This window comes from Mustela nivalis (genome assembly GCF_964662115.1).
Source record: "Mustela nivalis genome assembly, chromosome: 7".
Taxonomy (NCBI): Eukaryota; Metazoa; Chordata; class Mammalia; order Carnivora; family Mustelidae; genus Mustela; species Mustela nivalis.
In genome coordinates, this window is record NC_139026.1 from 56680720 (window position 1) to 56698399 (window position 17680).

At 43.2% G+C, this 17680-nt stretch overlaps 1 protein-coding gene across 14 annotated transcripts in view; it reads right to left on the bottom strand.

Moving 5' to 3' along the window:
* Nucleotides 1–2826: 2826 nt before the first annotated feature.
* The window catches only part of GUCY2C (guanylate cyclase 2C), a 124013-nt gene continuing 109159 nt past the window's right edge, over nt 2827–17680 (bottom strand). For all 14 annotated transcript variants that reach the window (XM_082742345.1, XM_082742349.1, XM_082742342.1 and 11 more), the window contains 7 exons: nt 16170–16328; nt 12743–12935; nt 11094–11268; nt 8545–8643; nt 6626–6720; nt 4681–4757; nt 2827–3433 (listed from right to left, as the gene is read on the bottom strand). In XM_082742345.1, the coding sequence (XP_082598471.1) occupies nt 3256–3433; nt 4681–4757; nt 6626–6720; nt 8545–8643; nt 11094–11268; nt 12743–12935; nt 16170–16328 (976 nt within the window). In that variant the 3' untranslated portion in view covers nt 2827–3255. The remainder of the gene's footprint in view (nt 3434–4680; nt 4758–6625; nt 6721–8544; nt 8644–11093; nt 11269–12742; nt 12936–16169; nt 16329–17680) is intronic.

Here is a 17680-nt window from a genome sequence, read left to right on the forward strand (position 1 = left end):
TTGATACAAATGATATCAAAACCCTAGCAAGTTTTATTAGAGCTGTATATAAGTTTATTCTAAAACTTACATGGAAAGGCAAAAAAATAAATAAATAAACTATAATAGCTGAAACAATTTTGCAAAAGAAGGATAAAGTGGGATGAAGCACTTCACCTGATTTTAAGATTCAGCTACAATATCAAGACTATGTGGCATGGAAGGAGGGTTCATGGCATAACATAGAAAACCCAGAAACAGAATCACCCAAGTATATACAGCTGATTTTAATAAAGTTGTAAAGCAGTTTTCTTGACTGGTTAAAAGTTGAAAAATGGGGGCGCCTGGGTGGCTCAGTTGGTTGGACGACTGCCTTCGGCTCAGGTCATGATCCTGGAGTCTCGGATCGAGTCCCACATCGGGCTCCCAGCTCCATGGGGAGTCTGCTTCTCCCTCTGACCTTCTCCTCGCTCATGTTCTCTCTCACTGTCTCTCAAATAAATAAATAAAATCTTTAAAAAAAAAAAAGTTGAAAAATGCTGGGTCTGACTTGCCTTCTTTTGTAGAGTGGAGGGGAGTAAGAGACTCTGTTGCAATGTTGTTCTGTGGGCCTTGGGGTCCCTAACAAGTCTGTTTTCCTCTTCCCATGCTCTTTCGTTCTCCTTTGCTTGTGTTTTGCATTGTATCACGGACTTACAGTTGTACCGAGAGGGGCAGATCAGGGAGAAATGAGTCTATGCCATCTTGCCTGGACCAGAGGCCCTCCTGTACTATTCTTGTAACTTCCTATGACTTTATTATTTTTTCAAAATAAAAAGCTAATAAATGTCCATATAAGGCTGACATAGTTCTGTTGGGCTGCACTGAGTGGGTTCCATTGAATGATTAATGTAGCTCCCAGCTGAGTCCTTTAAAACTGCTATGGAACTTATTGTCTTCTCTCCCTCCTTTCTCTGCTCTACTTCTGGCATCTTCTTCCAGTGGGATATTATGTTAAAGACCTTATGTCGACATAGTTTCTATTTTCTATTTCTATTTTCTTTGCCACTCTGAGGATTTCAAAATATTTACAAAGTCATTTCTTGCTTGATCATGGCCTAGATCTATCTGGTCACCTAACCTATAGATCAGCAGATTTATAGATCAGCCTTTTATGATGTGAGATTAACTTTGAGGGAGATCTCTTTCCTGCTTGAGGTCTGAGGAAGTAAGAACTGTTCAAGTTTTTTCCTTTATTTTTATCCCAGATATCAGTTTTTGAACAGTTATGCATATATATATATATGTATATATATATTTAAAAGATTTATTTATTTGACAGAGATCAAATAAGGCAGAGAGGCAGGCAGAGGCATGGGGGTGGGAGGTAGCAGGCTCCCTGATGAGCAGAGAGCCCCATGCGGGGCTCGACCCCAGGATCCTGAGATCATGACCTGAGCCAAAGGCAGAGGCTTAACCCACTGAGCCACCCAGGCGCCCTGCATCTATATTTTATATATTTAAAAATCACTCATCTTTAATGGAAATTGAAGTTTAAAATCTTGAGTATTTGCTTCTTTAGTTGTCTCCTCTATAATTTGTTATGTTCACTGTTTTCTAGGGGATTATAAAAAAGGAAAATAAGGTAAAATTGCCTTTTTCATTTAAATCATAATTCCTTTCTTGATACTGGATATTTGGCACTAAACAGAAAAAACACACAGCTATTAATTTAGTTTATTATTACTTCAATATATTTTTTTAAATTTTATTTATTTATTTGACAGAGATCACAAGTAGGCAGAGAGGCAGGCAGAGAGAGAGGGGGAAGCAGGCTTCCCACTGATCAGAGATCTCGATATGGGGCTCCATCCCAAGACCCTGGGATCAAGACCCGAGCTGAAGGCAGAGGCTTTAACCCACTGAGCCACCCAGGTGCCCCTATTTCAATATTTTTAAGTCAGATCTTGCATGTCTCAAGAGGAGTATATATCAAAGGTATAAAAAATTGATTCTAGGATTTCCTGTATTCCTCTTGAATTTAGTTCTTGTTTCTACCCAGTACTTCCCCTTGTACTTTTTTCACATAGAATTTTTGGGTCACAAACTTTCTGAGCTATCTTGCATGGATGCAAACAATTCTTGCTTTATAAGCCTATTTCTTTGGAATTGTGAAGCCATTGCAGAGACGCCAAGGCAGAAATTATAAACTTCCAGTTTCTAGGTAAGGACTCTTGCCACATATGAAGGGCTAAGCCTATACATCAGGAGATAATTTATTATTTTTGATTTTACCCTTTTCCAGGTGAAGGAGAAAATATTGCGTGTTTCCTGATCTCTGGTGTGGTTTTTGTGGTAGAGGCGGGGCAAGAGTTATGTGATCAAAACAGTTTCCTTCAGATGAGCGACAGAAGTGTTACATGAGCGACAGAAGTGTTACATTCTTGCCTTTCTGATTCTAATCTACTTCACACCAGCTGCCCTTTGCCATTCCTCCTGAGATTTCAAGCAAATGAGTCAGGCCGGGATGCCAGAAGAAGGGGGCGCAGAAGATGGCCTCTGGATGGCAGGAAGGGGATATTTGCAGAGTTTCAAGTATTTGTCTTTTCTAGTAAATAAGATTTGACCTTTATCTCAGATTGGAGACAGACGTAGGCCCTGCCTCCCATGGTAGAAGGCTAGACATAAAATCCTCTTGTGTGTAGCGGGCAATACTGAACATCCAGGTTCTTAGCACTGAACGACACTGCTCTGCTAGCTTTGCCTCGTCTCCGCGCTGGGGGCTGTCATCCGTTGTCCAGTGAGCACAAGTGGTGGCCGGTGAAGATGGAAAATGGCTGGGGTCGCTGGAAACACACAGAGACTCGGTACCTTTTTAACTTTTATTCTTGCCTACCATAGAGCATATTTTCTGCAAAAATTATGAGTTAAATATAATTTAATGGAGATAGGGTACTTAAAATATAATCGTGACAATTTAAAAACGCTCATGAATACAGAAGGAAAAAGAGCCAGCCAGTAAGCCAAACCCAAACAAATGGAATAAGAATACAATCTCTTCAGTTTCCAGACAGTCCATCTATTCTTCTTCTTTCCCAGGGGGCAGCTCCGTGGAGCCACTGTTGAGATCAGACTCCAGAGTAAAAGGTAATTTTTGCACAGCGTGTGCACATCTGATTCACAGAAGCCAGTCTGTGTTCCCGCCCTGGCAGCCACGGCCAAGCAGAGCGCATCAAAGTCTGCCGCTGCTTGGAGGTCTCTGGGACACTTGAGGCCGCCGCCTTAGTGCAGCTGTGCTTAATTCGCTTGGCTGCTCTCCTTGTCGGTCGTGTTCAGCTGCAAGTACTCCAGAGTGCCCCGTTTGTAGCTGGCCACCCGTGTGGGTTTTCGGCTTCTTATCCCCGCCGCCTGCCTTTTCTGTAAAGAGTTCGCGATCATGTCAGAAAATTCGGCTTGCAAGCGCTGCTGATTCTCCCTGGGAAGAGAGGGGGGAGGGAAAACGGAACTTCTCAGCAATTCGTACAGACTATTTCGTAGCTCCAGAACAATCAGTTCCGTTTACCAAATACTTATTTGAGTGCTTAGTCCGTGCTAACCACGGGAGGCCCAGAGAATAGAGAAAGAGCCTTGCTTTTGATGGGCTTATAAGAGCTATCATCCCTGCTCTGTGCATTTGTGGAAAAAGCAGGATACATTTCAAACAGAAAATTCTATTTCACCTTAGGTGAGCCTGGTGATGGGTACTAAGGAGGGCACGTATTGCATGGAGCACTGGGTGTGGTGCATAAACAGTGAATCTTAGAACATTGAAAAAAATTAAATTAAAAAAAGTCTATTTCAATTTCAAAGTGGAATGACAGGTGCTCGGCTTTGGAAGAGTGGTTACGTTTCCATATGCCACTGCAGGGAGGGCAAACAACGCCAGGACAGTAGCGGTGGGGCCCTGCACCACACTGAGGACTTGCTCCCACACCTTCTGGGGTGTGGATCTTGTCTGGGGAGGCCTCTGAAGCGATGGAGGGTTTTAGGAGTTTGGAGTGGACCTGGGGGCTCCAATAAGGGGCCAGCTCCCCTGTGGCCCCAGGGAAGATCTGGCTTGTTTCGGCTTTCCTAGAGGCTTGTCATATCTGGGTCCAGCATCTGAGAATCTGCAAGCCAGGGTCCCTCGACCATATCAAAAGCCACCCCAACAGCCATGTGACTGACTGCAGCAACCAAATGTGCAATGGGGTGACCCTCTTGGTCACCATGAAGAGAACTGAAACCTGTTCGTTAGACCTGAAACTTGGTCTTCCACACTTGGTCTTCCTCATCTGTGGGAGAACATAGCTTCTATGTGATAACCCAGAACCACAGGCCTGGGGGGAGAGGCGGGGGAGGGGAGGTCCTGTTTCCATCAGGCAGCCTAGCAGAAAGCTGCCGGCTGGGGTGCAGTTGCAGAGTGCCTCTTGGCCGCCAGAACGCCCTCCTCTGGTCTGAACCAGATCTGCGGGAGGTGAGCTCTCCGCTCTCCTCCATTCTGAGCGTGCCTGGAACACCCAACTTCTGGCAGCCAGAGAAGGGAGGTTTCTAGACTTCTCATGTAGGTAGTCCCTGGCCGTGTATTCAATGTATCATTGCCACAGGCAGAGCACTTGCCAACAGTTATGGCTGTACACAGCAGGAATGATAAAGCCAAGACTTCCGCAGCCCTGTCCCGCCCCACCACACCCAGCAGCTTACACAGTCGGAGGGGTCGGCAGGTTGTACTCCTGGCCCTTCACCCCCGTCAGCCAGTAGGTCGTCTCAGTTCCTCTTCCCTGGGGAGACAAGAAAGGTGGGCGCCATGGAGGTCAGTGAGACAGGTCTGTTCTAGCCCACCGCGCTGACAAACATCCATTTCCAAGAGACCCTCACTTCCGTGTTTCTCATGCGTGTCCACACTTTAGCGGAACCCAGGTTCTGATGGGATTTGCATTCCCTCCAGACACATCTTTCTTTCCAAGTGTCTTTTTAAAAATACATCTCTCATTCCCCAGATGTATTTTTTTTTTCAAAGTACAGTTCTCTTTTTTCCCCAAAAGATATTTCAAAGTGTTGTTATAGCAACATCAAAAGAACTCTCAATGAAAAAAGAAGGAAATTTGTGTCCAATCCTGCTTCACTAAGACATCCAACTGGTTTTCGTCACCCACTTTTTCTTCGAGCCCTTTTTGCCACAAGATTTCATCACAAACCTGCCAGTTTCCCCACCTGAAGCATGTAAATTACAAACACGTGTTCATCCTAAGACATGATTATTAAGTGACATTTGCTGGACCCATCTGGAGACTATAAAATGAATGGAAATGTATTGGAAATCCTGTTTTCGCTAAAGCTTATATTTGAAAAGGAGATGGGAAGGCTATATATTTAAAAAATTACTCTTCTTTAAAGGTTTATTTATTTGAGAGAGAACGAGAGTGCATGCACGGTAGGGAGAGGGAGAGAGAGAATCCCAAGCAGACTTTAGTGTGGAGTCTGATGCGGAAATTGATCTCATGACTCTGAGATCATAACCTATGCCTAAATCAAGAGTCAGACACTCAACTGATTGAGCCACTCTGGTGCCCCTAAAAATCATTCATCTTTAAAACTGGTAGTTGGCTGGCTGGGTTTGCACTCCAGTCATGCACACACCACTCTTATGTTGGGGGGAATGCTCTGTGAAGAATTGTACGGATAGTGAGTGTGATATTAGGGCATGTCTACACGAAAAGAGGCTTTTCCAAGTTGTAGTCACATTGTAAAGGCCAGAAGCACTGTGGCTTCTGGAGACAGATCATCGTAACGATCAGTAGTTGGCTTCAGACCATTTGTGAAAGGACTCGAACGACATTGGAAAAGCAGTCCAAGAGCCAACTAGAGACACTTGGAGAGCAACAGCATGGGGAAGAGAGACTGGTGATTCTCCATCCTTGGCATGCTTCCTGATCACCTTGAATACTCACTAAAAATCCAGATTCCTGATCTACACCCACAGAGGGTCTTTCTCAGCAAGCCTGGGGCCGCAGGTGGCAATCACAGGTCCAGAGCTCCCGAATGGTAAAGCAACCCCGGGAGAGGTGGTTTTTGAGAGAAGCAGCAGTGAGAGTAAGGGAGGGAGGCATGGGGGCTTTGGCTTAAGTTAAATAAATCCCAGGGCACCTAAGCGGCGCAGTGGGTTGAGCGTCCGACTCTTGGTTTCACCTCGGGTCATGATCTCAGGTTGTGGGATCGAGCCCTGTGTTGGGCTCTGTGCTCAATATGGAGTCTACTCGAGTTTCTCTCTCCCCCTCCTTCTGCTCCTCACCCACCTCCCCAGGCTCGCTCTCTCCCAAATAAATAAATAAATAAGTGCCATCCCAGACCTTAGCTCTCGGCTTTGTGGGAAGACGTGGAAGCAAAACCTGGAGGTATGTGGAAGAAATGGTGGTAGCATTTTATAACATATCAGTCTTAGTTCAAAATATGAAAAAAGCTCTGAGTTTGCATTCCTCTGGCAGTGGCTTCTTCTACAGGGGGTAATGGGCGATCACCGTGGAGAGTACAGAAAGGGATTCTTCATCTCTTTGCTCCTTGACATTATTGACCATGGGATGTCCCGTCTCCAAGGAGATGACCCACAAGTGAGTGCTTTTTCTGGGTCCCCTCCCCGTGGACCCCTTACCTTTAAGTATGTTTCCCCTCTCACTTCGTACAGGAACTGGCATTCGGTTCTCTTCAGGATGGCTATTGTGGATCCGCTCACATGAATTCTCAAGGCTGGAAATGCAAAACAGTCAATGAAAATCTCCATTTTGAAGTCTATTCTAGGAACACGTTTGTTTCCACTTGATTCAGGACACTTGTTACAGGAGTTCTTGACAGCTGAGATATTTTGGTGAAAGGGCCCTTAAAAATATGACCTGTGAGGGGCGCCTGGCTGGCTCAGTGGGTTAGGCCGCTGCCTTCGGCTTGGGTCATGATCTCAGGGTCCTGGGATCAAGTCCTGCATCGGGCTCTCTGCTCAGCAGGGAGCCTGCTTCCCTCTCTCTCTCTCTCTCTGCCTGCCTCTCCGTCTACTTGTGATTTCTCTCTGTCAAATAAATAAATAAAATCTTAAAAAAAAAATACGACCTGTGAGACAAATACTATCACACATGGAATGAAAGAGGACCTGGCATTGCTTTTTGGCACTCCTTCTGAGTGAAGGGGCTCCCTAGGTGTGCTCAAAAGATTCTCCCTCCTGCTCAGAGAGGTGCCTCCTGTATCTTGGTTTGGATTTAGTTTGTGGTGCTGAGCTTGACAGCTGCAATTTGGTTTTGGGTCCCTGTTGTGAAAGTTCTAATTAGCAGCTTAAGTGTTGGCAGCAAGGTGGAGATTCAGGAGAGAGTGATAGGGTCATGACTTTCTTAGGTGTTACTCTTTTGGGGTACTGTCATCCTCCTGACAAGCAGTTGGTGAAGTCACTGACATTCATGGTCCACCATTGGTATACCACTGTTCCCACCATGGGCGCCACAGACAATGACAATAGTAAGGATAATGGCAGTCCTATATTATACACCTGCCATGTATCCGAGGATTACTAAATGTTTAACATACATCATGTCAACTCCTTCTGGAGACCCTTCCAGCAAGACTGGTATCCCATCCTCTATTTATTCCTTCTACCTTCTGATGCCTAGAAAGATGAGGTAACTGCCCCCACCCCCGGCTTATTCAGAGAGTGATCTGTACAGTTACAATGGTAACCCAAATCTGTCCTTTCCTTTATACCATGACTTTCCTGTACAAACCAGTAAGTTTGTCAGTAGACTGCCAAGATACCACTCTGCACCTGTGTTTTTGTCAGCCCCACCTACCAAAGTTTGCTTTCTCTCTTATCTAGATTTCTGTTTCATGGTCCCCAATATTTATTGAGCATTGGGGCACGTGGGTGGCTCAGTGGGTTAAGCCTCTGCCTTCTGCTCAGGTCATGATCCCAGGGTCCTGGGATGGAGCTCCACATTGGGCTCCTTTCCCCTTTTCCCCTCTCTCTCTGCCTGCCTCTCTGCTCGCCTGTGATCTCTGTTAAATAAATATATAAATAAATCTTTTTAAAAAAATTTATTGAGCATCTACTACACGGAGCTCATGGTGCCTCCACCCTTTCAGGTGAATGCAATATAGGCTTCCGCATATAATAAATACTTATATTTTCCTTTACTAAAGCCAATTTTCAGGAAAACAAAAGAGGAATAGGAAAGCGAGCCAGCATATGTTCCATATCTAACCCACTGAATTTTTTTTTTAACTTACATGGATTTATGCTAAATTTTATGACTATTCCAAATAGAGCATGCCTGAATGCATTGCAAATGAACCCAAACGAACAGAAATAGTCTACTAATGAGCTAAGAAGGAAGAACACAGAAATTCTCAGGCAGTGGCAACAATGAAAGCAAATGCTGCAAGAACTGGACTGACTGCGGCCCATGTCCAGTCCATGTGGAAGGTGACTCTTTATCTCACTAGTTCTTTGTAGCTCCTTATTGTGCATTTTATGTTACAGTTCCCCTCTCCTGCAGTACACAATCCTCTACGAAAAGCGATCTCCTTTCTTACGGAGGCCGGTGGATTCCATCCTTGAGGCTGTGTTGACAGTGTCTCCAAATAGGCAATAACGAGGCATCTTGATCCCCACGACTCCAGCAGCGCAGGGACCTGAAATGCACAGAAGCAGGAAGTGGCAGCAGAAGCAATCATGGTGTGGAGTTAAGGTGGGGAAGCCTTTTCTCAGCGTCACAGTGCTGAATCCTTCATTCTATGGAGCTGTGAGAAGTGAGCTGTGACTTTTGTTAAATGGATATAATCAATGAGGAAAGCATTGTTACAGCCAGACAAGCTTCTAGAAGATATTTTGCTACAGATAGCACAGAAAAGTACATTTGCACAAAATAGGAAGGCATCCAGAGCTCCAGGCTGCTAAGGTGGGAAGTCCTTCTTAATATGTTTAATAGGAGGTTCTTGGGGAGGATGAAAACTCTCCCGCGGCTGGCCTACTGTGCCAGGCCACACAGCTCTGAGCTCTTAAAGGCTGGAGGCCATGCTTTACTCAAAGGCTCAGGGGCCACATTTTGTTTAATTTACTCAGACTAGCATTCTCAGACTGGCGACACAATGATGGGAGACCCAGAAGACAAGGACTTGCATGATTGTCCCCGGGCACTTCCTGTGCCGCTGCGTGAATGCAGACGGACTGCAGAGCCTGCGGCACAAGGGCATTCTTACAAGAACCCAGAAACCAAGGAGAGACCAGGCCCAGCAGCATACTGGGGAAGGAAGGAGGGTGGTTACCCAAGTATTTGTGTGGAGTGACCTAATGTGAGGAGTGACAGATTTTAGACGTTAAAGAGTAACTCAGAAATTGCAAAACCGGTTTTGGATAAAGGGAGCTTGATTTTCTAGTTGGCTTATTGGGTTTTGACCTACATGAGTTTCTTTGTAGGTTTATCCTATAGATTCTCTGTGATTATGAACACTGAAAAAAAAAAATCAAAATACCAGATCTTCCTTCGAGTACCGAGCCCTTTGTTAGGTTCAGTGCAAAACATAAAACAACCGAACAACAGCAACGAGAAACAAAAGCAGAAGCCTACGGAAGGGCAGGAGCAGGAGAGGCAGCTACTGATTCAGATCTCTGATCTGTGCCGGAGGTCCGCTAGGTCCAATTACGTTGCCTCTTTAACACGGGAGTAAAGCCGGGAAGGGCCAAGTGGCAGAAGATTCCTGCAGAAGTCTTGCCTTCAACTATCAATAATTTAACTGCCACTTCTTAATTTCTGAGGGCTAGCCCCCTCCAGGTATGTGTGCCTAATATCTCTGCTCACTCCAGCCCAGTGTGGTGAACTCGGGGCACTGGTGGTGGCCTCAGGTTTGCGTTGGTCACAGTGGGAAAGAGATGGGGCTGGAACCCAGAGCTCCGTCCTCCCTGACTCGGCTCAGTCACTGTGCTGCTGGCCCTCCGTCCAGGCCTGGCAATCTGTGATAAGTCAGAAAAGGGATAGCCTGCTGCTGCTGGCTGGGGAAACGACCCAGAAGTCCCCTCATGTACATATGGAAACATCTCGGATAGAGAGCTGTGGACATGATTGTGGCAGAAATTTTTAACTTCTATTTACTTTTACTTTGAAAATCTCCTGGATCATTATCAAATCAGTAAGTGTTTACTGCCAGGCTCTCTGCCAGGCATTGTGGACAGAGAATGACTTTTGCAATGCAGTTGTCTGGTCCTCACCACACAGCCTGGAGTGATCTTGGGCTTTCTGTATTTTGAGTCTTCTGTGAGCCAGGGAAGACAGAAAAAAGTAATGACAGAAAGTGTAGGGAGATGTGATTTAATTTAAGACAAGGAAAGGCTGTCTAATAATTATCACTAGTAATGGAGTGAGTTGACTTTGGAAACAGTGAGTTTTCAGGGAATCCTGGGATTATTCCAAAGGTAGCTATAGTATTACTTGTCTTGGAACCTCTAAAAATAAGTTGTGCCCCATAAAGGATTATTCTAGATGACTCCCGAGTTCCTTTCCAACTTCATTTTTCTATAACGTTTGTAGCTCATTTTCTCAAATCTCTACATTCTAGGGTGAGTATCTTTCTTGGTCACATGAAGTGATCCATGTATTTTCTGTACCATAGACGGGGAAGGGGAAGACATAAATGCCCTTGCATTGTAGGATTTTACCAGCTTTTTCCTCCCTGTACATAATCCAATCCGTGAAAGATATTATATTAGTGTAATGGGGAAAACAAAATAAAACAACAATAACAGACATTGGGGGCAGGGGAGAGGGAAGGAAGGGGGAGGAAATAAATGAAATAGTAAATATAGGGACTCAAATAGGAGGAAGTCTGGAGGCTGTCATTTTAGTCTGTGGTTGGTGTTTATCATTCCAGGAGCGAAAGGTTGCTACAGAAGGTGTTGTTCCCTAGAACTCAGGAAGGAGGTTCGACTTATGTCAGGCTGTGTAATGGGATGTCATATTTGGCAGGCAGATTCAAGAGGAAACTTCATGGGAAAATCGATCCCATCTGGAGACCCTTTATCCTTTCTGATTTAGTTGGTGCACAGAGATTCATACGGTTCCCATTTGGTACCCTGCTTAACTCCGTACCAGAGTGAACTCCAATGCGAATCCATATGGGGAGGCCGGGAAGATGCTCCAGCTCGAAGGTCCCCATGAAGCTGAGGATGTCCAAGGCCATCTTGGCAATGTCGATTGCATGCCTGTTGCCATTCCTTTTGGGTAAACCACTGGCCACCATGTAGGCATCGCCAATGGTTTCCACCTGTGGAAATAGCTGCTTGTTAGTGGTCCTACCCCTTCAAAAGGCAGAAGAAATAAAAAACAAGCAGTTGATGGCATATCAAAACAAAAGCTTTTGAGAACTCAGTGTGAACATAGCCCCATACTACTTTTCCTGAGACTAGCTCAAGAGCAGGTCTCTGCTAATTTCTTTATGGCTTTATAGTCTATTTAAATGAATGGTAAAGCAGCTATAAAATATTTTGACCTATAAAAGTACTTCATAATAATATAAACCACCTAGATGTGGTGACACTTTTATAATGTTTACATAGTCTGAATGGTTGTATATAATTTCAGGAACATTTGTAATTACCAGAAAAGTCACCTTTAACACTGAACATTTTTTCTCATGTCCTATTTGACAAAAAATAATTGTAGGCTCCTTCAAGATGTAATGTACATTATTATAGTATAGCAATTTTAAACCCTTTTCACAGTAAGTAAAATTGTATCAACAGTATCCTATAAACATAATTCTTTGATAAATGACCTCTCTTAATTTTATTTTCATAACCATATAGTTCATGTTTGTTGGCCGTCAACTTCTCTTTGCCAACCATCTCTAAAATACATAACCATTTCCTATCCAACAAGAACTATATGCCTTTCTGATCTACCACATAGGGTGAAGACAGTACTAAGACAAACCCTAAAAGGGACATCTCCTCTGTGGGTAACAGGCATTATGACAGACTGTTACATGAGTGACATCTAAGTTTTGCTTGAGCAGATAGTATTTCAGGCATATTGTTTATCTCAGTAGCTTTCACAGTAACCCACTGAGTTCGGTGTTATGATCATCCCATTCTACAGATAGGGAAACTTTAACTTGCCAAAGTTAAATGTACTTTATAAGGTCACACAGGTAGGGCCAGTGGGGATTTGAACAAATAGCTCTAAGTTATGTGCTCCATAAGCTCTGCTGCTTTCCCAACATGAAAATGTGGGAATTCAATCAATTCTCCTTTACTCTTCTCAGACATTATGAGCCCAAAATGTGTCTGCACTCCAGTCAGAGTACTGAACTTACAGAATGTTCTCCCTGTTCTTCTTTAGTCTTCTATGAATGCTGCTTGCTATTTCAACAACAGATTCCTATTCTACTTTATAGCTCCAGTGTCTTCTCTGCTTCCTTGGCAATCAGTCTACACACTGTCCATTTTTTTTAAAAAGATGATTTGAGAGAATGCCATCTTCTCTCAGTTTAGTACCCAAAGTTCATTCCTGATGAACTTTATGTTGTTTCTTTCAAACTGCTTCTTAAAATTACAAGGGCATTCTGACTTCTGACCCTTGTTACTCTTTTACTTCCCTGCATCTTTAGCTTCAGATTCAACCATGAATTCATGAAATCTTAAATTAGGACAAGATCTGAATAATAATAGGAACCAACCAACTTTGGCTGCTGGCCAGGGGTAGTACAACCATTTCAGCCTATTAGGTGAAGTGGTTACCTTGTACACATCATGGTGATCAAGAATGTGGTCAAAACTCTTGTAGATGTCATTGAGCATGTCCACCACTTCCATGGGGGTGCTGTATTTGCAGATGGTGGTGAAACCTACAATGTCACTGAAGTAGATTGTCACTTCCTCATACAATTCAGGCTCCACAATTCCCTTTTCCTTCAGAGACTTTACCACTAGCCTAGATGAGAAAGGGGAAAAAATGACTTCAACTTCAGTAATTTTTTTTAAATCTTGCATAAATTTTTGAGACAGTAGTAACAACCCACAAGGAATTCTAGAATTTGGGTGGGGGTGACCAGGAAGCAAAGACTGGTTGCACATACTGACTGTTGCAATATATTACTTACACACACATTTGAACTCAGAGGAATATACACAGGTTTAGCATCAACTTGATACTTGATTATTAACTCTAATAAGCATGTTAATATAACTCTAGCACAGATATAACCCTCATATGTATACACACTTGCCCACTTTTTGCCACTCTATTGACAGTCATCTTCTTCTAGATGCTGACTGTCAGAAGCTGAGGAGAGTGTATCATTAATGTAAGAGTTTGAATCACTGCAGCTGTCAGACCTGACTTTTTTTTTTTTTAATTTTTAAAAAGATTTTATTTATTTGAGAGAGTGAGTGAGACAGAGCATGAGAGGGTTGAAGTTCAGAGGGAGAAGCAGACTCCCCATGGAGCTGGGAGCCCGATGCAGGACTTGATCCCGAGACTCTGGGATCATGACCTGAGCCAAAGGCAGTCACTCAACCAACTGAGCCACCTCGGCGCCCCAGACCTGACTTTTTTCATTAGAGCCAAGTTTTGCCTCCCAGGCATATTTTACACGGTACTGTTTAATATCACCATAAAAGAATAATGCATTTAAAAATTAAGTTTGATATATTCTGAGCAAGAACTTATTTGATATATTTTTTGAGGTAGATTTGGGTCCTTTAAAAAGCAAAGTCAGGGGGCACCTGGGTGGCTCAGTGGGTTAAGCCGCTGCCTTCGGCTCAGGTCATGATCTCAGGGTCCTGGGATCGAGACCCGCATCGGGCTCTCTGCTCAGCGGGGAGCCTGCTTCCCTCTCTCTCTCTCTGCCTGCCTCTCTGTCTCCTGGGATCTCTCTCTGTCAAATAAATAAATAAAATCTTTAAAAAAAAAAAAAAAAGCAAAGTCAGTCACTATGTAAACAAGTTAAAATTATGGTAAAACGGCAGAGGTCAGATAAAAACAACTTAGAATATCTTTGTTGCAGAAATCAAAGGAGTAGTATATCAGACTCAGAATTCAGAGAGAACCACAAAGAAGGAACTCCACACCATACTTTCTTGACATGCCAAGTTGTCCTTTCATTGAAAAATGGGTGGGGCCAACATGAGACTTGCTGCTCCCTGTCTGCCCTTAGGATCTCTCTGCAAAGGATCCAAGTATGGAACCACTAGAATCAGAACATGGCTGCTGGGAAGTCCATGGAGGTCACTGAGATCACTGAGGCTTAAAAATAAAGTATGATGCTCACAAGGCCCCACAGCCACTAAGGGCAGATCCAGTACTCAGTAACATCTGCCTTTCAGTCTTTTTACTGCAGGGCATCTCCTCCACAACCCAGACCTTGGGTATTCATGGAGACAAGGAAGATCTGGAGGTAAGCTGATTGTATCGCAGGAGGCATGTCTGCCATTCTCCCAGAAAACAGTTCATTAACTACAAGGACATGCAACACTCGTGGTGAGAACCTCCAAAGCATCGAGGGAAGGCTTTTCAATTGGTGCAATGAGAAAGCCTGGGACTTTTGAGAAACATCCCGGTGATGTGGTTGGTTCGATTCTCAGGGCTCTTCTGGGGTGGTTGTTCTTGACCTGCTCAGTATAAGGGTGCAAATTTTTTGAAGGCTACAAAAATGTAATGATAAAATTGGACATTTCACCATCTTTACCCTTCCTATTACTGCTTATATCTGAAAAGTCATATGGCTTGGAAACTAGTACATTACCCAGAGAGAGAAACTAATGTTGTAGGATAAATGAAGAGCGGTGACTCAACCTGGCGAGCTTTGGTACAGGCTGTTGCTGACGCAAGCAGATTAACGAACACAGTGGATGTCTTGGAGAGGCCCCCCACAAGAAAAAAAAACTTCTATTTTACTGTCTCAAAAGTCAAGGGGCACTGTTTAAATAAGTTAAATAAGTGTTTAAGTAGTATCTGGTTCCTACATCCTGTCTTTGTTTATTTGCAATTTTGCCAATAAATATTTCTTTTTGATTCTGGTAGTTACTGTTGGTGTATGTTTTAGTTTTCTTGTACAAATATACATGCTTTTTACATGTACATTTTTTAAAAGTGACGTGCACTGGAGGCACAGCGTGTTGCAGGTGTTGATGAGAACCGTGTTATGTCAACTTTGACAATCCAATGAAAACATCTACCCACGGAGATGAAAAGTAGAACACAGGGAATACAGTCAGTACTGTGGTAATACTGTTACATGATGACAGATGGTAATTAAACTTACTGCAGTGAGCACTGAGAAATGTATAGAATCATCAAATTACTATGTTGTACATCTGAAACTGATAAAACACTGTCAACTGTACTCAATAATTAAAACAAATAAAACATCTACCATCTAGTAGTCGAAGGGGTACATTACACCAGGAGTAAGATTAAAAGTCTGAGGTGGCGAGCCAGCTATTACGAATCCTCTGAGTATCCTTTTGGTTAAGACTACTGAGGAGGACACCCTGGGAAGGCAGCCAGATGATCTGGATGTTGTTTTTTGTCACCACTCAGCATGAAGGGCCAGGCAAGGAATTCTGCATCATACAACTAGCATTTATGAAGCTCTGATAGAAACGGCCATCTCTGATGGGAATATTAAGGGCTCCAGCCTATGCTCGGGGTACCACTTCCAGCCTGCTCCTTGGCACTCTGGGGACACAAGGATTCTGCAGTAGGCTCCCTTAGGGCACGCGTGACTGAACAAAGCATGTGTGTGTCTCCTACTTCTTCACTCAGGTTTGCCAAAGAGAAACTGTCTCTTTATTTAAAAGACAGTTCCCATGGACTCAAAATCATTCCTTTCATAACGCAGAGTTAATATTCCAAATGAAGCATGGGTTCAGAATAAAATAATAATTAACACAAGTTAAATATAAAAGTCAGACATCTCACCAACTGAGCCACCCAGGTATCCCTCTTCTAGATATTTAGAGTACAAACCAGACCAAGTTTTAACAAAGTATTTTTTTTAAACTCAGTAAGTTGCTGAAAAATGTATAAAAGGGAATGATCCTATATACATATAAAGGAAAAAACAATATTAGACAAAGATGCTGATGCTTTCTTTCTGCTTGAGGGAATAAGGCAGACCTGCGGAATCCTGTGAAATTTACCAGGCAGGAGGACTTGCCTTACCTTGGGAGCAACATAAAATTAAGTCTGTCGGCTCTGTCCCTCTCTGCCTTGTACAGCTGGGTCCTTTCCTCCACCAAGTGTTCCAGATTCCGAGAATAGAGCTGCAGACGTCGGATTAAAGTGTCCATATAACTTTCACTTTTCTGGTCGTGAAATAGGCTGTATGTGGTAATAGATAAAGAGCATAAACATCCAGCAACACAGTGGGAAAATATGATACGACAGTTAATGGAAGAAAAAAAATAAAAATGGCCAACACACATTTAACAAAATCAACCTCTGGAAAAATCAAATAGAAATAGATGTAAGGTTTTTCTTTTTTTCTTTTCTTTTCTTTTCTTTCTTTCTTTCTTTTTTTTTTTTTAAAGAAAACCAAATGTTAGAACAATGGTAATCAATGGAGGTAAGGAGGTAAAACATACACTATGAACTTTCTGGAGGGACGGACTGGCAAAATGTGTCATGAACTTAAAATGGACACACACTGATCAGTCCACCAGTGCTACTTCTAGGAACTATCCAAAGGAAGCAACAGGAATGTGCTGAGAATTAGCTACATGAGAAGCCGCAGCATTCTTTACAATAACAAACATATTAAGGAAAAATGGCAAAATGGCAAAAATGATTGTTTTTAACTTCTGAAAACCAGTGGTCATCTACTGACAAATGGGTAATGTTTCTTCTTTCTTGTTTGCTTAAACCTGTTTTCTGAAATTTTAATAACTTACAGTACAGGGAGAACTTTTTTTTTTTTTTTTTTTTGAAGATTCTAGCAGTGGTAAATGCAACGATAAGAGAAGGATCAAGAAAAGCAAAACCGAGGGGTGCCTGTGTGGCTCAGTCAGTTAAGCATCTGCCTTCAGCTCGGGTTGTGATACTGGGGTCCTTGCATCGAGCCCTGCATTGGGCTCCCTGCCTCACTGGAAGCCTGCTGCTTCTCTCTCTCCTTCTGCTGTTCTTCCTGCTTATGCGCTCTCTCCCTCTCTTTCTCTCTCCTTCTGTCAAGTAAGTAAATAAAATATTTAGAAACAACAACTCTGAGCCTTCTATTACCTCCTTAGAACAGAGAGCTGGGCTCCCATAGCAAAAAACCCAACTTGAATGATTTTTTAGGCCAAGGAGACTTAGACCAGATGCTAGCTTTTGGCAACGCCAGGCAGGTCTTGGCACAGGGCTTGTCAGGATGTATACTGAGTGCCCGCAGGGTTATTCAGGATAGAGATAATGTTTATAACATAAATGGTGCCATTGAATGGGCTGAATAAACCCTACCACTTACTATTACAGCAACAATTCTAAGTTACTACTTCCAAGCTCAAGGAGAAGATGGCCTCCGTCATAATCCCCTGGGTGGGGAGGGGTGTTGGTTAAAAATTCGATAGGTTTCTGAGTCCTACCACAGACCTAAATGACTGGAAACCACTAAGCTTGGGATTGTGAAATGGTGTTTTTTAACAAGTTTCCCAGGGGTCCTTCCTTGAGGCTGGTATAGCATCTAGTTTGGTAAGGGA